Source organism: Cygnus atratus, chromosome 4, assembly GCF_013377495.2.
Source record: "Cygnus atratus isolate AKBS03 ecotype Queensland, Australia chromosome 4, CAtr_DNAZoo_HiC_assembly, whole genome shotgun sequence".
Lineage (NCBI taxonomy): Eukaryota > Metazoa > Chordata > Aves > Anseriformes > Anatidae > Cygnus > Cygnus atratus.
In genome coordinates, this window is record NC_066365.1 from 30586844 (window position 1) to 30610261 (window position 23418).

The 23418-nt window shown below is 36.7% G+C and overlaps 1 protein-coding gene across 2 annotated transcripts in view; it reads right to left on the minus strand.

The window, feature by feature from the left end:
* Positions 1-23418, minus strand: part of GRIA2 (glutamate ionotropic receptor AMPA type subunit 2) — a 92012-nt gene that overhangs the window by 43774 nt on the left and 24820 nt on the right. For both annotated transcript variants that reach the window (XM_035547906.2, XM_050710306.1), the window contains exons 3-4: positions 8506-8745; positions 3222-3418 (exon numbers count right to left, since the gene is read on the minus strand). In XM_035547906.2, coding sequence (XP_035403799.1) covers positions 3222-3418; positions 8506-8745 — 437 coding nt within the window. The remainder of the gene's footprint in view (positions 1-3221; positions 3419-8505; positions 8746-23418) is intronic.

Sequence of the window (23418 nt, forward strand, 5' to 3'; positions counted from 1 at the left end):
GTATCTCAGACATTGCTGCTTAGCTGCTTAGATTCTGCTCTCTTTGTAGCAGAATTATAACACTCCTGGAGCTAAAAAAAAAAACAAATCACATTTAAAAGCCCACTGACATTAATGAAAGTATCTGCATTATGAAGAAGGCTTTTGAAGTTCAAATTGTTTTTTGTTGCCCTAAGGCTTCCCTATAATCTCTCTCAAAGCCAGCTGGTAGTTTCCCAGCAGTCTCCACTAGCAGGCAAGTAGCATGGATTCTTCCCCCATATAATCCAAATTAAGACTATGTCTTCATGGGGAAGTTTGCATTTTGAAGCAAAAACACTTCTCCAGAGAAAGGATATGGGAGTTAAAAGGACTCTAGAGGTTTCTTCCATCTTTTGGAGAACAAGAACAACTCAGAGAACAGGAATATAAACTATTCTGAGGGAGTTGGTGAACTGAAAGTATTTTTCAATATAAACTTCCATTAAGTGGCTGAAATCTGGAGGAGAAATTATAACACTGGAGAAAAAAACATTTTGTGTCAATACAATGATCCAAGAACTACAGAGCATTATGGGGAGAGCTTGAAGTTGCCACTACAGCTTAGAAAGTTAGTGGGGTAAACCAAAACACTATAACATGCTTGTTCAAGAATGGAAAGCATGGAAGAAAGCAAAGAATTTACTGTTCAATATATCAAGAATCCATATCATACTCCAATAGTCAAGGAAAGTCCAGTCAACTGAAAGCCTGCTACACGAATCAGTAACAATACAGAGAAAAAGAAGAGGGATACTGATACTAAAGCTCCAGTTCAGAATAAATCTTGTTGCAAAAGAGGTTTTTCAGGTCCTACTTTGCTGTTAGAGAAGAAAATCAGAAGGACACACAAAGATACTCAGAGGACAAAAACAGATACTGACAAAAATCTTTATTTGGAATAATGCTTCACTTTAGGTGATGGAGAGATGGAGAAAGTTAATGGAGAAAGAGTTATTTTAGATTTTATTTTAGACTACTTGAGGAAAATTAAAACAGATTCACCGTATTATGTAAGGAAGGGAAGTCACAAGATCAGCAGTGTAAGAATAAAGTACTCTAAGACCAGACCAAAACTCCAGAAGCTGATAGGTTATCTTGCAAAGAGAATCTCAATGCTAAATGCATGAGAGAGTTGACACTTATTAGTTCAAGAGACTGTATTCTAGAACAAAGCAGAAAATTATTTTCATGAGAACAAATAACTGGAATTATGTCAAATGACCAGTGTGGCTGATCCACAAGTATCTAACACTCTTACGTGACTTAGAAAGCAGACAAGCAGAAACAAGAGTTTATCCATCCACATGCTTTAGAAGTGGCACAGGTCTGTTTGGGATAAACTCAGAAAATCTAAGTATCAGAAAAAAAAAAAAGAAAAAAAAAGATTCACATCTATCAATGTGAGCATCTATAAGAGCAAGAAAAATATCCTAGAGATGAAATCAAAAGGAGCAGCAGCCAAAGAAAATCACAGGTCTATTACTAAACAAACAAGGAGAGTAAAAATGAATGGTAACTAAACCAGAGCATTCTTTTCCTCAAAGAGAGGCAAAAGAAGAAACTGAAAAAAAATTAGTCAGCCAAGCCTTCATATCAGGAAAGAGATTATAATGAATATTATATATTTAATTTTAAAAGAATCTAGAGGATAATAAGATGATAAACAGCCAGTACAGTCTTGTCAAAATCAAAATATGTCAAGGCAATTTTTTTCCTTTCTGTGATATGATAGCCATCCTAATGGATAATGAGGAAGCAGCAGGTACAACACATCTTGAGTTTAATAAGGCTTTCATCCTGTGTGACATCATTACAAGCTCTTAAGGGAATTTGTACATAAGTCACCATAAGGTAAGCAAACAACTGTTTGAAAAGCTATAAGCAGTATTTCTGTCAAACACTGCTCTGTTCAGTATACTTACTAATTACATGGAATTAATCAGTATTTTTTTAATCAGGATATTTATTAATGAGAAGTCTGAAAATATGATTGTTTAAAAAAACTGCAGATGGTAACAGAGGGAAGTTGCAAATGCTGTGAAGAACAGGATCAAATTTAAACAGGATCAAATTTAAACTGATCCTGAAAATTAGAGAATCGTTTTGAATTCACATCCACAAACTGTAACAGAGAAAAATACAGTGAACTCCATTTGCATGCTGATATACAATGCTCATTGCCTGAGCCTCAATTACAATGACCTTCATAGCAAAGACCAAAACAACAAACCCTCCAAAAAAGCTTCAAACTAATATTCACCTAAATACATCTACATTTAGCTAATATATCCCTACAGATGGTGTAAAAGGTCAAGCTTAAACAAACATGGAACTATACTTATAATATTCCAATGTGCTCTGTATGAATACAAAGAGGAAGTAAGATAAAGAGACAACATGGAAAAAGACCCACCTAGCCGCTACGACTGTAGAGGCAGATTTGGAGGTAACGCAAAATTTTGAATCCAAATGCTGTGATGCTCTTGTAAAAAGAAAAATATACAAACAAACCGATAAAAAAAAAACAAAACAATTCTGACAAACAACATATGTGGGGATACAGAGAAGACATTTTTCTGTTCTGTTTAATGTTCTTAGGTCTTAGCTATGGAAGACAGCATCCAATTTTGGTTAAGACATTTTAAGATAGAGACAAACTGAAGACAGACCCAAGGACGGTACAATGACAAGCAGTTTAGGAACATGAACTATGAAGAAAATTACATGAAAAAAGAGAAGCTGTTGAAACAGCCTTCTAAGATGTATAAGGTTTTTGGAAAAGAGCATTAGAAGTAGAAATCATTGTCTAGTGTAAGGCATACTAAGCCTTAGCCATAATATAGCTATATTTGTAATGCATCATATATAATAGCATATAAACCACATATACATATACTACCTAGACAGACTGTAAAATAGCCTTAAAGAGATTTTATTATTCTTATTTTTCAAATAATCAGGATAGTAAACCATATGGGATGATCCAGATAGAATTATCCTGCCTTTGAGTAGAGTGAGAGATTATAGGATTTGTATGTTCTCTTTCTGTCCAATGTGTATGTAGTCCTCAATACAAATCTGTCACTTCCCAAATGATGCATAACTACCAAAAAATAGGATCAACTGAAATGATGCTTACATTGGTCTTACTTATAGAATATATCTAATTATCATTGCTGAAAAAAATGAGAATAGCAAACCTGATCAACAATGTCGTTGACTTTATCACGCTCACAGTCCAAAATCACTCGCCTTTCCTTTTTTACCTCTAGATCTTGAAATAGTGAACGGTAAGTTTCATCTTTTCTGTCATTGTTAATATTTCCTACGTTGATAGCAGTCACTTGCCATTTCTTTTCAGCTGCAGAATCCAGCACAGCTTGCAATGTTGATAAGCCTAGCGATGCATAGGAGAAAAACAAACAGTATGACTGATAAAGGTTCAGGAATAACAAGCTTCTAAGAACGTGATTTATGAGATTACGTATTTAAGATTTCACTGTTATTCATTTCACCTATCATACATTGTTAGGACTCCTCAGAAATTAAGCTATGTGTGTGCCCAAATTGTTCTTACTGAGTGAAACTTTACTTAAACCATTGGAAGGGATAAGGATAGAGCCTTGTAAGGACAATCTTTTGGTTTTGCTTCAACATTTTTCAAAAGGGGATTTTGCCAGTTCACTAATCCATTGCTGGAATTCTATAGACTGGGAAAGAGGTCTTCTAAGAGAAAAAATGATCCAATTATAGCAAGTGGATCAGTTGTTTATTACAGAATGCTATTTAACTGTTCTGTACTTGTGCAGTAACCTATTTTAAACCCTGTTCTCACTGAGGCCTATGGCCTCATGTCATGAAGTTATTATTTCTGTTGCCACAGTCCCTGACTGTGAAAGAAAGCATTTCAATATATGTATTTTTCCATACAGATAAGCAGGCCCAGTGCTAATGCCTACAAGCAGTCTATAGAAGTTTGCTGCCATTTTATCTTTGTGACATATTCCTGCCAGGAAGCTATAATCTCTGCACAGCTGCAACTGTCTGCAAAATATTGTAAAATCAGTGACAATTTTACATGACTGGTTTTCCTGTTCAAAGATTAAATCACCGAGTTTAAAAACATGATAATTACTGCTAAAAATTAATTCCTCCTCTTTAACAAATACCTGTGTCCAACAGTACAGCAACTTCAACTCGTTATGTTTAAATCCCTCCCAAATAATTCTACAGATCTCTAGAGACAATAATTTTAAGGATAGCAGATAGTATTACAAAAAAGTCACCAAAACTGTCAGACTATTTCTCACGATCCAACTGACATTTTTGATCATTCATCTCCCTTGAAACCACAGAACACCAGGAGTCATTTCTTTGAGACAAATTTCTGACTTGGTATGTAAAGGAAGCTTTATGGATAACTCTCATGAGAAATATTGGTGGTTATGACCATAAACGTAGAAAGAAAGTGCTAAGAATCAATTTGTCTCATAGTAGATTGGTTGGTGTTTAGCAATTCAGCTTCGTAAGTGAAAATGGTAATATACAGCAATATACAAGGTTGGTCATCAGCAAAGGAAGAAAATGGCAGGCTTCCAAAAACATAACTTCAAGGATTATGTCTAATAGTTCCGGCTTTTTATATTGTCTTTAAAGAGGAATGATATGAAGTTTTACATGTCACGCAACAAAATATTTTAAAATAATAGATCACTACATCCAAAGGCACGTAAAAACTATTTATATCATGCTAAAGAGAAATGTAGACATCTGGTAAAAGGAAAAGATAAAAGATGTAGAGTGTACATTAGAACATTATAAAATACTCCAGTAATTCCATACCTCAAAAAAACATTCTTAATAATAATTTTCTACTTTCACCTTTGTTAACTCTTTCAGAAGTTCATGCAAGACAAGGAAGCAATTTCTACTATGCCAGATTGTTTATTTTTTTCCCTGACAATATAAAACCCACTGTCAATTCTGGTCTTAGATTTATGGTTTTACTTCCTGAATTCTTGCATAAGTTTTTTACTCCAACTTCAGAAGGAAATGTCAAGGCATTTTCCAGAGTAAGTGACAACATCTTTACTATTGTGCAACTCTATGATCCTAGAAAGTCACCTGCAACTTGTTAAGCAGCTGAATAACATTGCTTCCTAACATCAAGAATAAGTATTATAAAAGGGAAATGTTATTTTGGGAGGGAAGAGCATAGTTCTTCTCAGAAAAAAATATTTTTGATGCATTAGCAATGAAAATGTCAACGCATAACTAGTAGGAATAAAAAAGATAAAGGGAAACTATAAACTAACTTTCAGAAACAAATGCTGTTACAGGTTCCTCTATCATATATGAATGTATAGCTATGTAGTGTGCTAAGTTGTGAGGGCTTTGTTTAATAAGGGATGTTTTGTAGTCTCTTTTCACTTCTGATAAGCTAAATTTCATCATCCTTCATTGTAAAATGTAATGTTTGCTTATCTTCATTTGCATATTCAATGAAATATCACCTTTTCTACTATTAGCAGTGAGGACCCTATCAAGGATCTGACAAATTTTGCAGCGCATATTATTGCTTTAGTTAAACACAGGAACAAAATGCAAACAAATTTGTTTATTCCACACACACAAAATAAAAAAGAAAAATTAAACATCAACAAACTGAAATGGATCAGGCAAAGACACTTGAATCACTTGATTCATATAACATGAATCACTGTTTCAGATCTTATTGAGTAGATTTCAGGTCCTCCAATCTGTCTTTGCATGTCTCCTCTAAGCCAAAAAAATCTCAGGCATGAATTTATAAGGGCTATTAATGTTAATACTATCTATGGCAAAGGGTTCCTCTGATCTTCCATTTTTCCTTGGGACTTTTCTTTTTTTTTTTTGAGCATCCTCTGCACCCTGGTTTTCTTGTTCTTCAGAGGTGAGAGAGTTGTCATCCTCATCCCTCATCCTCATACAATTTAGTTTATAGTTTACTGTGATGTCAATAACACAATGGAAAAAAATGAAAGAAATCTTCCACAGCAATACTTTTGTGGATGTGGAATTATTTGGACAGAGGTAAAGGAAGTGGGACTCTGCAGAGAAGAAAACTAACAACAACTGTTGCTGTTTTTGACTGCATGAATATTTCTGTTTGGGAACTCTGTGTTCCTGAACCTCTTGTGGTTATGATGAGAGGAACTTAATTCAGTGAGCTCTGAAAGGGAGGACTGAATAGAGGCCGAGTGAATTAGTGATTCTGTTACAAATAGAAACCTCCAATAATGTCATTACTTTTTCCAAACTGCACTGTTTAGTACTGGCAACACAAAGAAAGTAAGGAGGATAAAGGATGCAGTCACATTAAGTGACATCAAGTGACATATTAAACCAGTAATAGCTTTGACATGCATATACTGAACAGTCTCACTTCTTATAGACGGGAAAAGATGGGAAATTGTCTTGCACTTCATCTAGTCAGCCTCTAACCATTGAGGAGCTGTAAAAGTAGCAATGAATTATTCTTTTGGAATAAGTCATTAAACTAATTCCTATTAGCTTTCGTGGTTTCCATGAAGTCTATCTTTTATCTCAGTCCTGGAGGAGGAAGTATCTCAAATTATACATTATTCCTTAAACATACAACACAAATACCTATGCAAAAGTGGTGGAAGCGTGGACCCTGTATATCCAGGATCTGCTGTCAGAGTTGCTGCCTACACACTGCTCGACTCTGCAGGTTAGCCTTGTGTAGGCAGTGGGAGCACTGAGGAGCAATGATTTACTCAGCATAAATGTAGGAGTTTCATGCTTTGGAGTCCATTATCACTGGGGTGCCTTGCCACAATTAAAGCATACAAATAAATAAAAAGGCATAACCAAAAGGTGACTACAAGCAACAATTTCATGCTGTTATTCCTGGCCAGATTCAGCCAGTGCAGCAACAAGGTGGTTTTCAGAATTTACTAAATATAAATCACATGCAGGTCATGTACTGCACACTGCTAGCTGATTGACAGATGCTAAGCAATTAGCTTCACATCTGCCCTTTCTAAAAAGACAGTGAATATTTCTGATTCTAATGTGAATTTGGAAAGGATCTACCACAGAAACGAGCTTAGGATTCATCATCACACATGACATTATTGTTGGAGGCTATATGGCTGCTTTAGTTTTTCTTACTTTAGGGCTCAGAACAGTGACAGAGAACTGTTTTGAGGAGGTCCCTTCAGCTTTTCCGAACAACAATGGATAAAAAGTCATCAAAAGGCAGAGAATCTAATGTCACCCCATAACTTAATAAAATATGGTGTGACAATATGAAATTAATCATCCTTCAAATCCAGCGGAATCTTACTATTTAATGTGCGTTTAATTCTGACGAGTGAACATGCAGATGAGCCATTAAACAGCCTTTTTAAAGGGAAGAGTTGAAGAAAAAAGTTAGCCATGGGCTACTAGGTAAGGAGAACTCAAAAAACAGAATTACAATAATGGAATTCCAGAAAGGGTAGTCATAACAAAATACTTCTTTATAATGTTTCTTCTCAGAAAACTAATATACCACAATTTACAAGTAATTTTTACCAGTTCATAAACTGTTATGCTATTATTACGACATCCATAAGGGCATAAGACTTGTGGAAGCTATATCCTGGAGTAAGTTGCCTACAAGCAAAGGATTTGTGTTTATCAACAACAAAAAAGAAATAAAAAAACAGAACAAAAACTACCAACAACTAAACTCAACAGCGGAGAGGAATTCGAGTATCTGTCAAAGGTAGTCTCCAAAGGAGCAGGGACTGCATCCAAGATTCCTGTTTGCTTTGTGTCCAACTATTGATTTTGCATGTTGTTTGGAGTGAATCTGTGCTAGTAGACTGCCCTTGGTGTTCCCCAACTCTGTTGAAATACAGCTGAAGTACAATACAACTCAGAGGTGGTAATTAGGCATCTAGTACCTGGACAGTTACCTTCTGGAGCCCCAAGTTTGCAACAGGGAGTTCAGGCAGTCAGCTGTAGTGGCAGTGTGAAGACTAGCTGTTTGGTAAAAAGAATGGTCTCACAGGCTTACTGATGTTCATGTTTGATTCTGTAGTTTTAAATACTTGGCATGCAACTCAAGAGTTAAGTGTAGATGACGAGCAACATGTTACATGCAAAAAACATCTTAGCATTTTTATTAGCTTTTGATTTTTAAACCTTTAAAAAGATGATTCTTTAAAAAGAAAAAAATCATAGGAACTGTTTTACGTATGAGTAATCTCTCATTACTCATCAGCACATGCATGTCATTCTATTAATGCAAACTGTAATAATTTCATTCTCATTTAAACAATTTTGTATTCTTTACTAAAAACTCATTTCTAAACCTAAGTTTGCATTTTCTGCATGTAAGTATTCCCGTCCTCCTTCTCTAAGACTGATTCAGCATTTCAGTGAGATATATCTAGCAAACAGAATACAGAAAAAAAAAGTATCATATCTCACCTCTGTCGCTGTCATACAAATATGCAAACTTGGTCCACTGATAGTATTCGATCAAGCTAAGAAGAGCTCCCTTGAGGTCAGGTCTCATCTGAATGACAAATGGATGTGTTCCATCTGTTGGAAAGCTCGGAGTTATGAAGGAGACATGAAGAGTCCCACAGAATGATGTTATGGTATTTACAGACTTCTTGTCATAGAATCCAAAAATAGCAAAGACTCCTCTTGAAAACTGGGAGCAGACTAGGATGGAAAAAGAAAAACAGTTAGGTGGGAAATTTTTTTTCCCAAGAATTTATTAAAAATTCTATCACATATTTGAGAAATAATGAAGTTGTCTAATCACGTAACAGAAGAAAACAATAATACTCTGTTAGGGAGATAATTTGTTACTATTATTGATTAGTAATATAAAACTTCCACTAAAAATAAATTCAGAGATGTATTTCTTATTCCTAGAAAAATTAGAAATAAAAGTCATGAAGTTATTCTTAAATTCAATTTATACAATAAAGAATAGTGGTATAAACATCTATGGCAGCTGCAATTTATAAAATGAGTCATGACCACACATACTATCACAGAAACAGATAACTTTTTGTCATTAAAAATAAATTGACTCTGAGATCAAGCCTCCTTGAACTTTTTGCAAAATACCATAAACATTTTTCTATTCAGGGAAAGATAAAGCAAAAACTAGAAGCAAATATCTTCACAGCAGAAAAGAAGTTTCTGATTTGCTTTAAACCCCCTGACTTTCAGGCATTATTATAATTCCTGCATTTTTGGACTCAGCAAAAGCTGGTCTTTCTGGATGACACTTGCAGTCATGCTGCAGAAAGAATAACCTCATAGATGTAAATAACATGCTGATTCCTCTTTTTTTTTTTTTTTTTTAATCACTTGAGACAATTCAAGCCAATTGATGAATGCTGCTGATCACTGCAGCCTGTAAAAGAGCTGTTTCTTCTAGGTCATCCTGTTCTTTGACAATTCAGGTTATACTAGTGCCTAGGTTTTAAAAGCAGGGCAGAGTAAGGAACAAAACCACTCTGATTAATTCTGCGATATCACCTATGCATTCTTTGGTTTGCATATTGTCACCTTGAACAAGAGACAGCCCCTTCTAGAGAAAACATCTAGTCAGCCTCATTGCAATCCCTGCTACACCTGGCCAGCTGATAGATATAAATCACTATGTCACTGAGTCTAATTTTGCCCAGCTATTTAGTGCACTAATCCCTGAATATGATTCATTGATAAGGGCAGAAATGAGTTGAATTTTTTTTTTAATTTCTCAGATTTGAATGCTAACCAGTATTTTCTCTTTTAAAGTTATCACATTATTATTTAAAAAACAACAAACAAAAAACACCACACCTTTCTACCTGTTATTATTCATTTCTATTCTCTGTTCACTATTTTGCTTATCTACCTTTGCTCCACAGTCATCTCTTACCATACTTATTCCTATACTCCTGTATTCCTATATACTCTGATTAAAAGCATCTGAACAGCATGAGGGAAATTCTGGGTCTGCCAGTTTCAACAGTTATTTCCTATTAACTTTAATTAGGTCAGCATTTCACCTCAGGTGAGAGAATACAAATGATGAAAAAAGATGAATACCACCCCTTTACAAAAGGACACGGCAGGTATTCCAGGGTGAGAGTACAAGATGGTTAGACCTCTTCCATTTTAAATGCAAATCCTTACATAAAGTTGCAATATTTATCCTGAGTGTTTATTAAGGGTATAGCTGCTCCTTGTTGAACTAAAGGCTTCTGAAAAAAGGCTGTTAATTTTCTGGATAGCTTTTCTGTTTAAGTTACTCCAAGTCCTTGTTCTATCCCAAATCACAATGCTCTTGCTGAGACAAAAACAATGCATTACCTCCCCACACACTCATGAACAATTGTTTTCCACCCACAGCAATGCCTAAATACTTTCTGAACTTGCTACAATCCAAGTGTTAATGTCTCATAACCCACCTTCAAACATGTACATTAGAATTAACCACCAGTTTACACTTGGATCCCTAGACAAGAAGACTTGGCCACCAGCACTCTACAGCAATCTTTTGTGTTAAACTACTTTAATGCCATGTGTAAGCAGGTGACAGAAACAACGACGCTGTCATCTCAGGATTGCTGAAAAATAAAGAAGTGTTACGCCAGTACTGCTGACTCCTAGGATGCTATTACATCTCCTGTCACAGGTTGCTTTTTGTCAGTCACCAGCCAGTGGTCTTAAGCATAGATGAAATAATGCTGCCTACGAGAAACTTGGAAAACCATAGATAGGGTCTTTCCAGAAGTACCCACGCCACCCCTATTAGAAGCAAACCTGAGTATTTGGAGCCCAATACTCCAGTCTCCATCTCAGTTCCTGCCCTCATCCTTCCCTCCCCTTTCTGACACAGGAGAGATCTGGACCCATCAAGCCTTGCCCAAACATCTTTGGAGTAATGAAGGTCAGTCTGGCCCATGTTTGAGTTAAGGTTTCCAAGGTGGCTGATTTCCAAGGTGGCTGCTGCTTGGAGACTGTCTGGGCATCGCTCTGCTTGTGGGAGGGGGTGTGTGACTGCCTTCCCATCACTTGCTTTTCTCTTCCCTTCACTTATTAATCTGTCTGTATCTGCACCCACAACTTCTCTCACTTTAGCTCTTCCTATTCTCTTCTGTCTGCTGTGGGTGGGAGTGAGCCTGCAGCTCTGTAGGTGTCTGGCTACTAGCTAAGGCCTACTCAGGACAGGGCAGAAGGTGTTATCCCACCTTCCACAGGCAGGACAGACTTTTAAATAAATACCACTGGCCTGTGCTCAAACAGGTGAAGGAGCTCTGTACCCTTTCAGTGACACAAACACACAACCAGCATACTCTCCAGAAAAGATCTGCTTTTTCTTTCAAAGTGAACGTCCATGCTGACAGGACACAAACTTGCAGCACCTCTCTTCAGTAGTTACTTACTGCTCATCAACAAAACAGCTCTCTTGGATTAGCACAGCAAGCAGCTCTGCTTACAGTCTTTACACCTGGTACATCAGTCCGTATGTGTTATGTGTCATCTGGGGAAAGTGAGTGATATCCTCTTGATCTCCCCTCCCGCACCAAACAAAAGACAAGTACCTAACACTACCTCTGGCTGAGTAAGTGACGTGACTCAGTTCCACTTCCAGCGCTGGCAGCTTGGAAGCTGAATTCCACAACACATGTATTCAATCCCTACCAGTAGTATAAGATAAAAGCAAAAACATTTTCTATTTTTTTAAATGATTAAGAAACATACAACACAGACATGAACTTTCATTTAATTCAAACAGGGCTGGCTGCATATGAAAACAAAATTTCTAACACCAATCTTGAAAGTCAGGACACAATACACACTAGCAAATATTAAGCTGTATGGATTGCCAAAAAATCAGGATCAACTTTAAAAGTTCATCAGCAGTGATCAGCATTATGGTTGAACACTGAACATCCTCAGCGCTGGGTTTCCCAGATGGGAAATTCCCATTAAAGATGAGTGAGAGGGCACCCATGCAATATAATAAAAACTTGTTAGAAAATAAGCATTTAGACAGTCACAAGGCAAATACTTGCAAATGTTTTGGATCATTTGGTCTGAGGGCAGGAAGGGAAGGTATTTCTAAATATGTAACAGTGATCCAATGAATAATGCTGAATACGTAGTTCTTTTGGGCAGGATTGCCACCTTACATTAAGTCTACAGTCATATTCTTATTGCTGGAAGATGTTAGTTTTTTAATAGTGAATCACAAGCAGTTCACAGTTATTAGATTAAAAAAATTGTGATGATTAGGACTCATAAACCATTGAAACATTAAAGATAAATTCAATTAACAACATTAGAAACAGCAGCCGGGATTCATTTCTTTCAACCTCTTCTATATGAGCTGTTACTTTTGGGGTTTATGTTGTCCTTTCTAGAAATACACTTTGGCCTACTTAGCAAGAGGGCAAGAATGAAATATGCCAGTTTTGTAATCACTTTCCTAGAGACACTTGCTTAGACTGGCAAGTATTTGGGGATTATGAGAAACAGGGTAGATAATTAAAGTTACCTGAGAAGTGTTATATAAGAGTTCTCCTTGTTCCTATATTAACTAATAAGCAAAGACCTATTTTGCCCTGGTATTCCAGAACACCGAAAGTGTATCCTAGCCTCTTCCAAATGCTAAAGCCCTGATTTGTTCAACAACAACAACATAAGTTTATGCCTAGAATGAGAAATAGATGCCTTGTGGAAGGAGGACCAAAACTACTTCACAGAATTCACTTGTGCAATTATTCCATTGATAACTACATTAACTACAGTGATAACTTCCATTGATAACTACACCTGTTGCTGCTTAGGCCTTCCTTTTACCATGATGTACTTCACAGCTTTCTTTCTTTTAACACCTTCTCCATTATGCTATTCTGATTTGTCTATTAATTCTATAAGAGGGATGACCTAATATTTAGCCATGGCCATTACTATCTCTCCAGAAATAAAGAAAAATAAGCAACAAACATTCTTTGCCTCCCATCAATGAGCATATTTCTGTGATACATACTGTCATTTTATACCTCATATCTAAGACTCAAGAAGTGTCAACTAAAGGGTACATCTGAAAATTCAAAATATAAAAAAATCTGCAAATATAATTAGCTTTACATTATGAAGTGATCCCAGTTTAGGAATGACAGACATTCATTTTTGTAGTGACTGAATAATTGAATCTTTAGAGGCATAAAAGTCACTTCGAAATACTTGTATTTGAATGCATAGACTTAGAACCTATTCCTGATCAAGTTTTTTTAAGCCAAGACTTGCTCTCCAAAGGGGCAGTAACAAACCCAATCATTGTTACATGCAAAGACAATGAAATCGGAAAAAAGAAAGCTAGCAAAATGCTTATTTATTAAACTTATAAAAGCAAATGTGTCACAGTACTTGCATGAAGGTATGGTAAAGTCATAAAGATATGACTCTTAAGATTCTTCTAACATTTCCAATAACTTCTGTGTTTGTAAATTAGTTTTGATGCTCAGTCTCTGTCCAAAGGTGAAAATTGTGAATGACTGAGAAAGTCTTCACCATTCAATGCTTAGATTTTAAATGCTCTCAACATTAATGTGGCTTCACATGTTATTTTGTTACAGTAACTTATTTTACTGTAGTGCTAACAAAACTGTTCTAATACTAATATAGGGAAATAAGTCTTCAGCACGTATTATTTAATCACATCCAATCATTCTCTTACTTCTAAGGGAAAGAAACTACAGCACTAGTGTGAAGCAACCATCAGGCATAGCCTCTGCAAAAGAGGAGCAAAACAAAGGAGTGCTTGCTGGCCTAGGAAGCTGACGGATGAGCCGGAAGCAGCCAGGAACAAGACACAGAAATCGAATGCCCAGTTGTTTATGTCAGCCTCTGAAAGGCAACATTAAGAACAGACAGTAGAAAGTAACCACAAACAATAGATTGAACAACAGTAGCAAAAAAAAATAAGAAGTACAGCTGCCAGAAGACTTCACATATGATTGAAACTGCATCAAAAAATCATTATGAGAATAAAAATGTATTGCTTCCAAAGCCATTTAGAAAATTGCAGCATAGCAGAAAGTATATTGTATGCATTTTTATACACTACACAATTTTTTTCGATAGGGGTGTTCCATATAGTCTCCATGGTCTCTTTTACACATTCAGATTATTCTGCTGCGTTCTAGATGCAAGTGGTAAATTTCTACTCAGAAGATTGAATGAAGAATAGGGAATTAAGTCCATCTAAAGTGCTATCTGGAACCATGATGGAGTATGTATTTAACAGCACTCCTTGAGATGAAGATAAGTTTTTCCAGGGGTATGGCAGGCTAACCAAAAATCAGGAAGACACAGTTCCCCAAGGCTCAAAGAAAAGCATAATAACCAAAAGATGAGATGATTGGCCAAAGCTTCATTCTAGAATTCAATAAAACATGCACAAAGAAAACAAAGGCTGGCATTTTAAAATCCTAAGGTATACTTTAGCAAATCTGAGAGGCAAATCAATGCCAATTAAAACATCAGTGGCAATCAGAACTGAAAATATGCTATATTTCTGGATAACAAAACAACAAATAAAGACATTTCTTTATGTCCTCCTTTATGATATTTTAAACCCAGCACCAAGTAAACATGGATTTTTATTTTATTTTTGAGCATGTAAGGAAATACACATGCCTGAAATTACAGTCATTCAATACTGATCCAAACTGTGTCCTCTTTGCAGGCTGTACATACATAAATTCTGGTAAAATAAAACAAAAACAGACTTCACTTGGACAGATGAGTATCAAATGAGACTGAGATCACACACAAAAAAAAGGAATGGAATGGACTCAGTGATGAGATCCTCATCTGCACATTCAGTGTAAAAGCACAAAGTACAGCTTCAAGCAGCAGCTAGGCCGCTAAAGAAACAATCCGTAACAGAAAGGAGGCCTCTATTTTGCACAGAGACAAAGAAGGAAGTTCTCACAGCCTTGGAGAGTGAAGAAAGCAAAATTTAAATCCTGACTGTAGAATGTCAGTAGAGGACAGTTATGGCAGAGCAGGTACCAATGATGCTTCTCCACCGTTTCTGGAAGCAAATAACTGAAGGCCACATTTCTATGACCTGAAATGTTCAGAGATTGTGTGACCGAATGGAACTTTCCACACCGTGTTATTAGCAAAAGAGGCTTTGATCATTGTGCAAAATTAGAGTCAAAACCTGGGCTGCTGCAGCACAAAACCAACTCAGAGACCAGGAGAGGCAAATTAATTTATTTTAGCCAGTCAATCATGCTTCACACTGAGAAAAGAAACTTTGTGCCAATATGGGATATTTTAGGCAAGTACAAAAAAGCCTTCAAGAAGTTAGGGGCCATCTGTTAGGAAAGTACATGATGGTATGGCACAGCTTCTCTATATGCTAATGCTGCAATAATGAAGGTGGTAAATAAACATCATGTTCAGATTGAAACAACAGGTCAGAAAAAGCAGTCTGTTTCAATGACAGTTGCATTCAATTACATATTGCTTGGCTGTGCACTGTAAGCATTTTAAAATCTTTTTCATTGCTATGACAATTACCATGATGCAAAAAAAAATCATTGCAAACACCACCGAAAGAACCATGATAAAACAATTATGCTTTTATGAATAAAATAAGATCAAAATGCAACACAAGTCTTCCTGTGAAAAAATTGCCCACAATCCAAGGAACGCTTACATAGCTCTTTCTCAGAGCTGTTAGGATGCTAGTGTATTCATCTAAATCACCATTTCTAGCAGCCGAGGGGGGTTACAATGCTTCCTGATCCCTGAACCTGGTGACCTGGAAACTCTGTTGAATAACAAATGTAATTTTATCTTGTCTCCAAAACACAGGAGATTCTTCAGGATGATCCTCTACACTGCCTCGCTTCATTGTCTCCTCCCACCCCTCCCAAATAAAATCCATGCTATTTCCACTTCATGAAATTTAACTTTCATTTATTTGTTTGCTTCAGATGTAAAAATTCACCTTACAAATCTGTCTGCCTTTGTCGTTGTAATTGGGAAAGGTACAAACACAATCTTTCAGTAACATAAAACTTGTCATTTTGAGTGTCCAGCAAAGTATTACCTTCTAGACATAGGAGCCAGTAATCAAATCTAAGAGGAAGCTACTGGCTTTTTTGGCTTGCCACACTGCAAGCCATGGAGAAATCAGCTCTTCCAGAGCTAAGAAAGTTTAAGAGTTCTTAGTCTGGGCAATCAGAATAATTCTACTGAATGTAATGGATCCAGTACAATTTACCCTTACTGAAAATGTGGTTCTCCATTTTCAGCATGACAACTTTCACAAACTTTTCAAACCAGAAATGTTACATACAATAGAAGACTCATCTCCTCTTCCCCTTAATCATCTCTGTTGAAAGCATCCCTTTTCTACACTTCATTAAACTAATCATCTTCCAGTTCCCATGAAAATTGTGTATTTGAAAACCTGTAAAAGGATTTGGAAAAGGATAAATCCAGCTTGGTAGGTCCAACTACATTTTATTAGAATGCCTGCAGATAGTTATTCAATTTATGAAACTTGTTTTTCTTTTCTTAAGTTAGAAGGGCCAACAGTCACTACTTAGATTGTCTAGTCTTGCTCAACAACACCCTATGCCATCTAAAAGGAATCACGGGTTCAACACTGAGTCCCTCTGTTACAGGACAAGGATAGGTACGAGAAAAGACCCTGAGGCTGTCTTGTAAAAGGAAGGGAGGAATGAATCAGCATGAGTCTTAAGGAAACTGCTAGAAGGAATAAAGAGGATTTCTTGAGGCAAGGAAGGTATAGCTGAAAATATGTAAGTGATCTGTTACTCTCAGAAGACTTCATAACTATAGTTTTAAAGGAATAAATTGTTATTTTCCATTGTGACCTGCAATACACATTATTCTGAGGAAAAGTCATAGGTTTAGTCCTAGACATTTATTGCTTACATATCTCCCTGAAATGTTGCAACTGGGAGCCTACCTCATTCACACAATACGCTGCAGTCTGCACCTTGCCACTTCTGCACAGCTAGCACTGCAGCATCCAGCTTTACTGCGACTTGCTGTTCTCCCTTCCTATGGTCTCAGTCCCCCCAGATGGCTGAACCTGATTTTAAAATAAATCATTTAACTGGAAATTTTGGCATAAGATACCTCTGCAGAGAAGATCTTACACAAACTAATGGTTAACGTAATAATAAGTAAGCCTCACGAGACCTCAGTTCTCTGCCTAACAACTTTTACCCCCTCATAGCAAAACCTGTGGCCCTCTTCCACCTGGAAGAATTTCCATCCTGTAACATTGCAACCTAAACCACTCACCCACAGCAAAGGGTCAGTTACACTTGCATATGATTTTTTTTCCCCGTCTTTTCAGGTTGTATTTCCCTATACAACATTCAATCCCTGTAACGTCTTACAGATTTATGACATTCAGTGGGATAATTAGCTGCTTAACTAACTGCCAGGCTTTATTCGGATTTACAAATGGTCTAAAACTCACATCACACACCTTCCTACCTGCATGCCTTATTTTTCCAATGTGTGTTGAAATAACAGAAGCATTGTTTATTTGTGAAGTACTCAAATACCAGTCAATAAACATTATTATTAAAACAAATCAGAAATACAGTGAAATCCTCCTAATTAGGACACCCTAGTGAACAGCTTATTGTCCTGATTATAAAACTCAATTAAGAGAAGAGTTTATTCAAAAATAAAACAGCATGGAGAGCTTTAAAATGATAAAGTAAAATGAGTACTCATTGCAAACACAGGAAGAAAATTCATATTCCCTGCACCTCCTCTGTTAGTTCCTTTAGTCTTCAACAACTTGATGCATTTCAACATGCATTGAAAGTTCCTAAATTTTAGGTCCTATTTAGGAAATTTCAATTTAGCACAGGTGGAATAAGTTCTTGTTTACCAAAACTTACAAATACGTCATAAAGGATATTACCAGCTGCTTTAATAAAGCAATGATTACGCCTCTCCTTCAAATGGAAAATACTACAATACTTGCTTCACAGCAGCAGAGTTAATGAGCTCAGGTGAAGTTCTACACTGTTTAGCCTCTATGTTTTACGTCTGTTACCTGAGCATCTACACATCTACACACATGCACATACACCTTATCTTGAAATAAAATTAAAGCAATTTGTAGAGGAAACCTGTGCCATGTCTGAAACCCAGCATGAAAACATCTTGCCACTTAGCACTCTGATGGCATCTGAGGGTCAGTTTCTTGATCTCCAAGTTCTCTGACAGGTTCTGTATAAATGTCAAAAATCTCAGTCTTTTTGCAGTTGACTTGACTCTCTCATTTTCCATTACAAGTAAGCCATCAACATCAAAACGCACACCATTGCATTTTGAAAGCTGAATGGCAAACCACCTTCAAACTTATTAGCTGTAGGAATTCTGCACTCAGAGATGCTACACTTAAGTACTTAAAACCAACAAACCCAAACAACTCTAAAATAAAAACCAAACTAGTAACAGGTACTGCTGTCACTCTGCTAGAAGTGACAAGGAGCTCATAGCTGACTTAAAAATTGTAAACCTAAATAAATGAAAAGGAATCACATCGAAAATAAACAAGCTAGCTCTGTGATTTTTTTGGGTAATGCAGAGATAAAAAATCTTGCACAAAAACCTACGTAGAATCCTGCACACCTCCAAATTATGCCCACCTGACAGCAAACCTTCTGTTATATTATGTATACTCCCTCCCTGTGTAAAAGTTTTGCAGATGCTTTCAAGATTGCTAGATTGGGCTTTGTAAGAAGGTCCCATCCACACATTCCAACTGCTGTCTCCACGATGTGCACAAGAAGTCACAAAAAACTGAAAGACATTGTATGACTTTATAGTCACCAACAATACATCTTCCTCTAGCTGAAGAGAGCAGACCTGAATGTCACAAAATTGTCTGCTGAGCATATGAAAACAAACTCATTTTTGGAAACTGAGCTTTTTCACCAGAAGGATTTGTTTGCTTTAAAAATTTATCATAATTTGACTCAGATAAACAATCATTAAAACGTTTACCAATGCTACTGAGTAAATACTATAATACTTAGAAATTGCAAATAAAGCTTTGCCATTTCCCTTGCAAATAGTGACATGAAACTAACACTTAAGATTTTCTAGACACAGCGTTAGACAAAATCTTTTTTCCAGGCACATTTACATCTGAGACGTAATCTCACTTTTCCCTTTGTGTCAAGTATCAGAATAGACTATTTAGTACAAAGTCTCATCCCAGAAAACTGCAGGCTTTTGAAGATGCAACAATTTAAACTAGCTGATGATCAATACTGTAGCATTACTATCATTAGAAAAAACTATCATCTGCATCAGAAAACCAGATTAAGGATCTAGTCCACTTGAAGATTGATTCACTGTATATACTGTGCTCTGATAATTCATATTGTGCCTTTAACTATGTGTATGTCAGCAAGCAGTACAGATGCGCAGAATGAAGAGTCAGTACTGAGTATCAAGTGTACGTGTTTCAGGGGTTTTCCTCTGGACTAAATTCAGGTCAGCTCTGTGGACTACAGAAAATGAAATGCCCGCTAGCAGATTCTGGAAACGCGCCCTCCAGTTTTGTTCCATTCAAAAATAATTTGTTTCTTGTGCTTCAAAACCACTCCATAACGTGATAACCAAGCAGTAAACTCAGGGATGATTAAGTGATTTCCTTCAAAACAGCATTCTTAATCCAAACTGAATCGCTCGGGTAGAGTCACCCATGTATTTTCAGCACACATGAAAGAACATTCCATTTGGATTGAAGTAAAATTTTATCTAATGGCCTATTACGAGAACTGGTTATAGTAGACTGCATAGGTTTAGTGACAGTTTAACATTTCAGGTTCATCCATTGACAACATTCTAAACAGGATTTTTCTTGAAGAATAAAAGTATTAAGCTTCAAGTCTTCTTTATCTCCCTGTTTTTAAGAGGTGTTTAATTTTTCACACAAACAGGTTACATCTGTTCCCACAAAAAAAAGATGACATTCTGTTTATCCATGTTGACAGCTTGCACAGTCCTTACATTAGTGTCTGGTTTGGTGTTTTGAACTCCCAACTCACTGAAATAATCTTAAAATGTGACGTTCCCCAAAGAAATATTACTTCTCTTTTCCCCTGTTATTTTTAAAGACTCATAGCATTCAGACATGGGTCATGATTTGGATGTCTGCTTCATGAGGTGAACAGAAGGCACTGGCAAAATACAGTAAATCATGCTGTAGATCTTGTAGACTGATTTGTTATCCTTACAAGAGGCTATTTAAAATCTCTCTCACGAGCCAGCTGGAGTGGTTGCTGTGCACTGCAGACACAGTAGTCCAGTCTTGAGTAATTAGACTTCAGGGCTGTAAAACAGGACTGAGCTACTACAATCTAAAAAATTACTGTGCCTCAGCTCTACCAATATCCTGTGGTACTTTCGACATATAGACTTTGTGTCTCAAACTGTTTTTATTTGCAGGCTGGACACACTTCTTCCCTTCTCACAGAAATACCAGAATGATAAATTTTTGAATGACACAGGTAGTATTGTTTCATTGAGGAACACAAGTTGCATAGCTAAGAAACAACAGCTCGATCACCTGCTGAAGTTGAACGGCTAAGACTTTTGCTCTATCCTAATATTGAAGGGAAAAGCGTGCTTTCTAGTGTTTCCCCTACCTGAATTTTGCTAACTCTTTCAGATTTTGGAGAACACGGTCGGGAGACTGTGTTTGCTTGTTTCAGAACTTCTCCCATAGTTAGATCAGGAACCAACATTTAGATTGCTCCAAATGATGATTTAAAATATTATTTATTTCTGTAGGTCACACTTATTATATTCAATGGAAATGCTATCTATATTAGGATAACATTGTTCAGGGAAATATAGCATCTCATACTGTTTGCCCATAGTAAACAGTTCTGCACATACAGCATAGAGCATCAAGCTTTTAAAGTTGTTCCTACAAATACACCTGATCAGCATGTAATGCAACAAAATACAGCATTTTGTAGCATATGGCACACAAAGCAGTGAAGTGAAGGGCGTGCCTAGATCTCAGCTGTGGCATGCCACCTAGTTTGCTCTGTAGCATTTATTTAAACATATGGTTCATCCTAGGCAGTATCCACCACTGAAGCACAGGTGTGTATTCTTTCACTTGAATTCATGACCCATGCAACAAAGCTACAATCAGCTCTTTCAGCTGCATACTTTATGTCAATTCTGTTGTATAAGTTTACTTAGAATTTACTACAAGAAACAAATGGAAATTCTACATTACACCTGCATGTGACAAAAATACTTAATTATATCAAGCATTGTTTAAACACTTTTCCCTTTGGAGAACAGGGCCTAATTAAAGCTCTTTGACAGTGCTATAAATCATGGAACAAGGATGCTGCGTTTTTAAAGGACAAATTTATAGTGCCTGACCAACAGCAAATGGGTTCCCCAGCTTCCTCTGAAACAAAGTCATCAGTATGAAATCAAGATCTCATTTATTCTGGCTTGCTTCTAATGGTGGTAAACCTGAACATTTCAGCTCACGTGTTTTCCCCAGTTTTGGATCTTCTATTGTTCTTTCTTCAGGACTGTTTTGCATTGTGAAGAAGATCCGCCCTATTAACAGTCACCCTCACTTGCTATCCACCTGGCTAGAAGCTGTTTAAAGAAGTTAAAGCTTACTAGCCTCTGTCCCCTAAAGGACCAGAAATTGACAGAGAGTATTCTGCATTTCAGACTGCTGATTTGTTACACAGGAACTCTGCTGCTTCATAACTCAGAAAAGGCTCAAATCCATACAGACTTTTTTGCTGCTCTCTATGTTAAGGCACTCAAAAGATGTTGTAGATATTCTCATTTAAACTATTACCTAAACCAGTATTGGGACTTTTTTTTTTCATCCAGCTCTTGCACCTTTTCATAAAGCATCATTTTTATCAAGCATTCTCTTTTTTGGAGATGCTGTGAAATGCTTTGCCCTGAAAACTAGAAATGCCCCAGTTCATCCTCTATGAAATACAGAAAACAGACAAAGCTAATTTCAGAGCTGTCTTAAGCAGAGCTGGCATTTCAGTATCTGAAATTATCATTGGAAGTGTTTGCTAGAACCACAATTTTATTATGCAAACATATGAAATATAGTAACAGCTTAATCTTATTCTCATTGGAGTCATTGGAAGTTTTGCTATTTACTGAAACAGGAAGCAGATCAAACACTAGAAGCTTAATAATGCAAGCTCACTTACCATTGTGCAAATAGCTCTTGATTAATTCAAAGTACTGCTGTAACACACAAAAGAGCTCTGTGAAGGAAGAAGTGAAGCCTTACTCCGCACAGGGGCGGAAAGCTTTCCTACCACAGAAACTCTGGGAGTGATCCCTCGTGCCTTGGTGTGCTGCTGCTGGTCAAAGAGCTGCAGAAGGGGCTCTGTGCCCAACACCCCCGGGCACAGGACCCCTCAATGATTCATGAATGAAAGAAGGTCTGAACAGAGCAGTTGGTAAGCCTGATTGCCTTGTGGGCACCCAAGGAAAGCCCACTGAAAAGCTGGTTCTCCAGCCAGCTCACTGAAACCGGTCAGCCTATGCCACTGTGAGCTCACTCAATCAGGCCAAGTAATTCCATGCATATATGTTTGTTTTTAAGCTATCCAGAACAAAGTTACATTTTTATAGCCTTCAGCTTCACTAAGATAATTTTATGTAATAGTGAGAATAAACTTGTTTAGACAATGATAAATAACAAAGGAGATAACGTACATTGTGCTACCTTCCGTCAAATGCATGCTGGCCAAATACCTCAACCACCCTTCCTATGTAGGCAAGACTGACAGAATGGTACTGAAATTTTGAACTTCTGTAAGAGACTTCAGCCATATGTCTTGATCAATTTATATGCAGATCCCTTCCCTCAGCAGAACTTCTTTGCACCAACTGTTAGCCCATATTGTTGAACCGAATCCAGAACAACAGGAATGAAGGAGTACTGTTCCCTTTTAATTTGAAGAGTGATAAAAACGCAAATCAAATAGAAGTATTATTTTTATAGCAGCCTGCAGGTTTTATAAGTAGCTGTCAAATCAGAAAAAGATGCATATTTACAGTTTCTAAAGAAAACAAATAAATAAACCAATTGTAAATTTAAATTTAAATTGTGTGATATCTTGACATCTTACATGAAAAAGAACACAGGACAAAGGATAAAAAGATCAACAAAGGCTGCTGGAAGTCAAAAATAAGACACAACCTTTCCTCCTTTCTACTATTATCCTGAGCCTTGATGTCACTACCTGCTAATATTTTAAAAGTCACATAAGCATA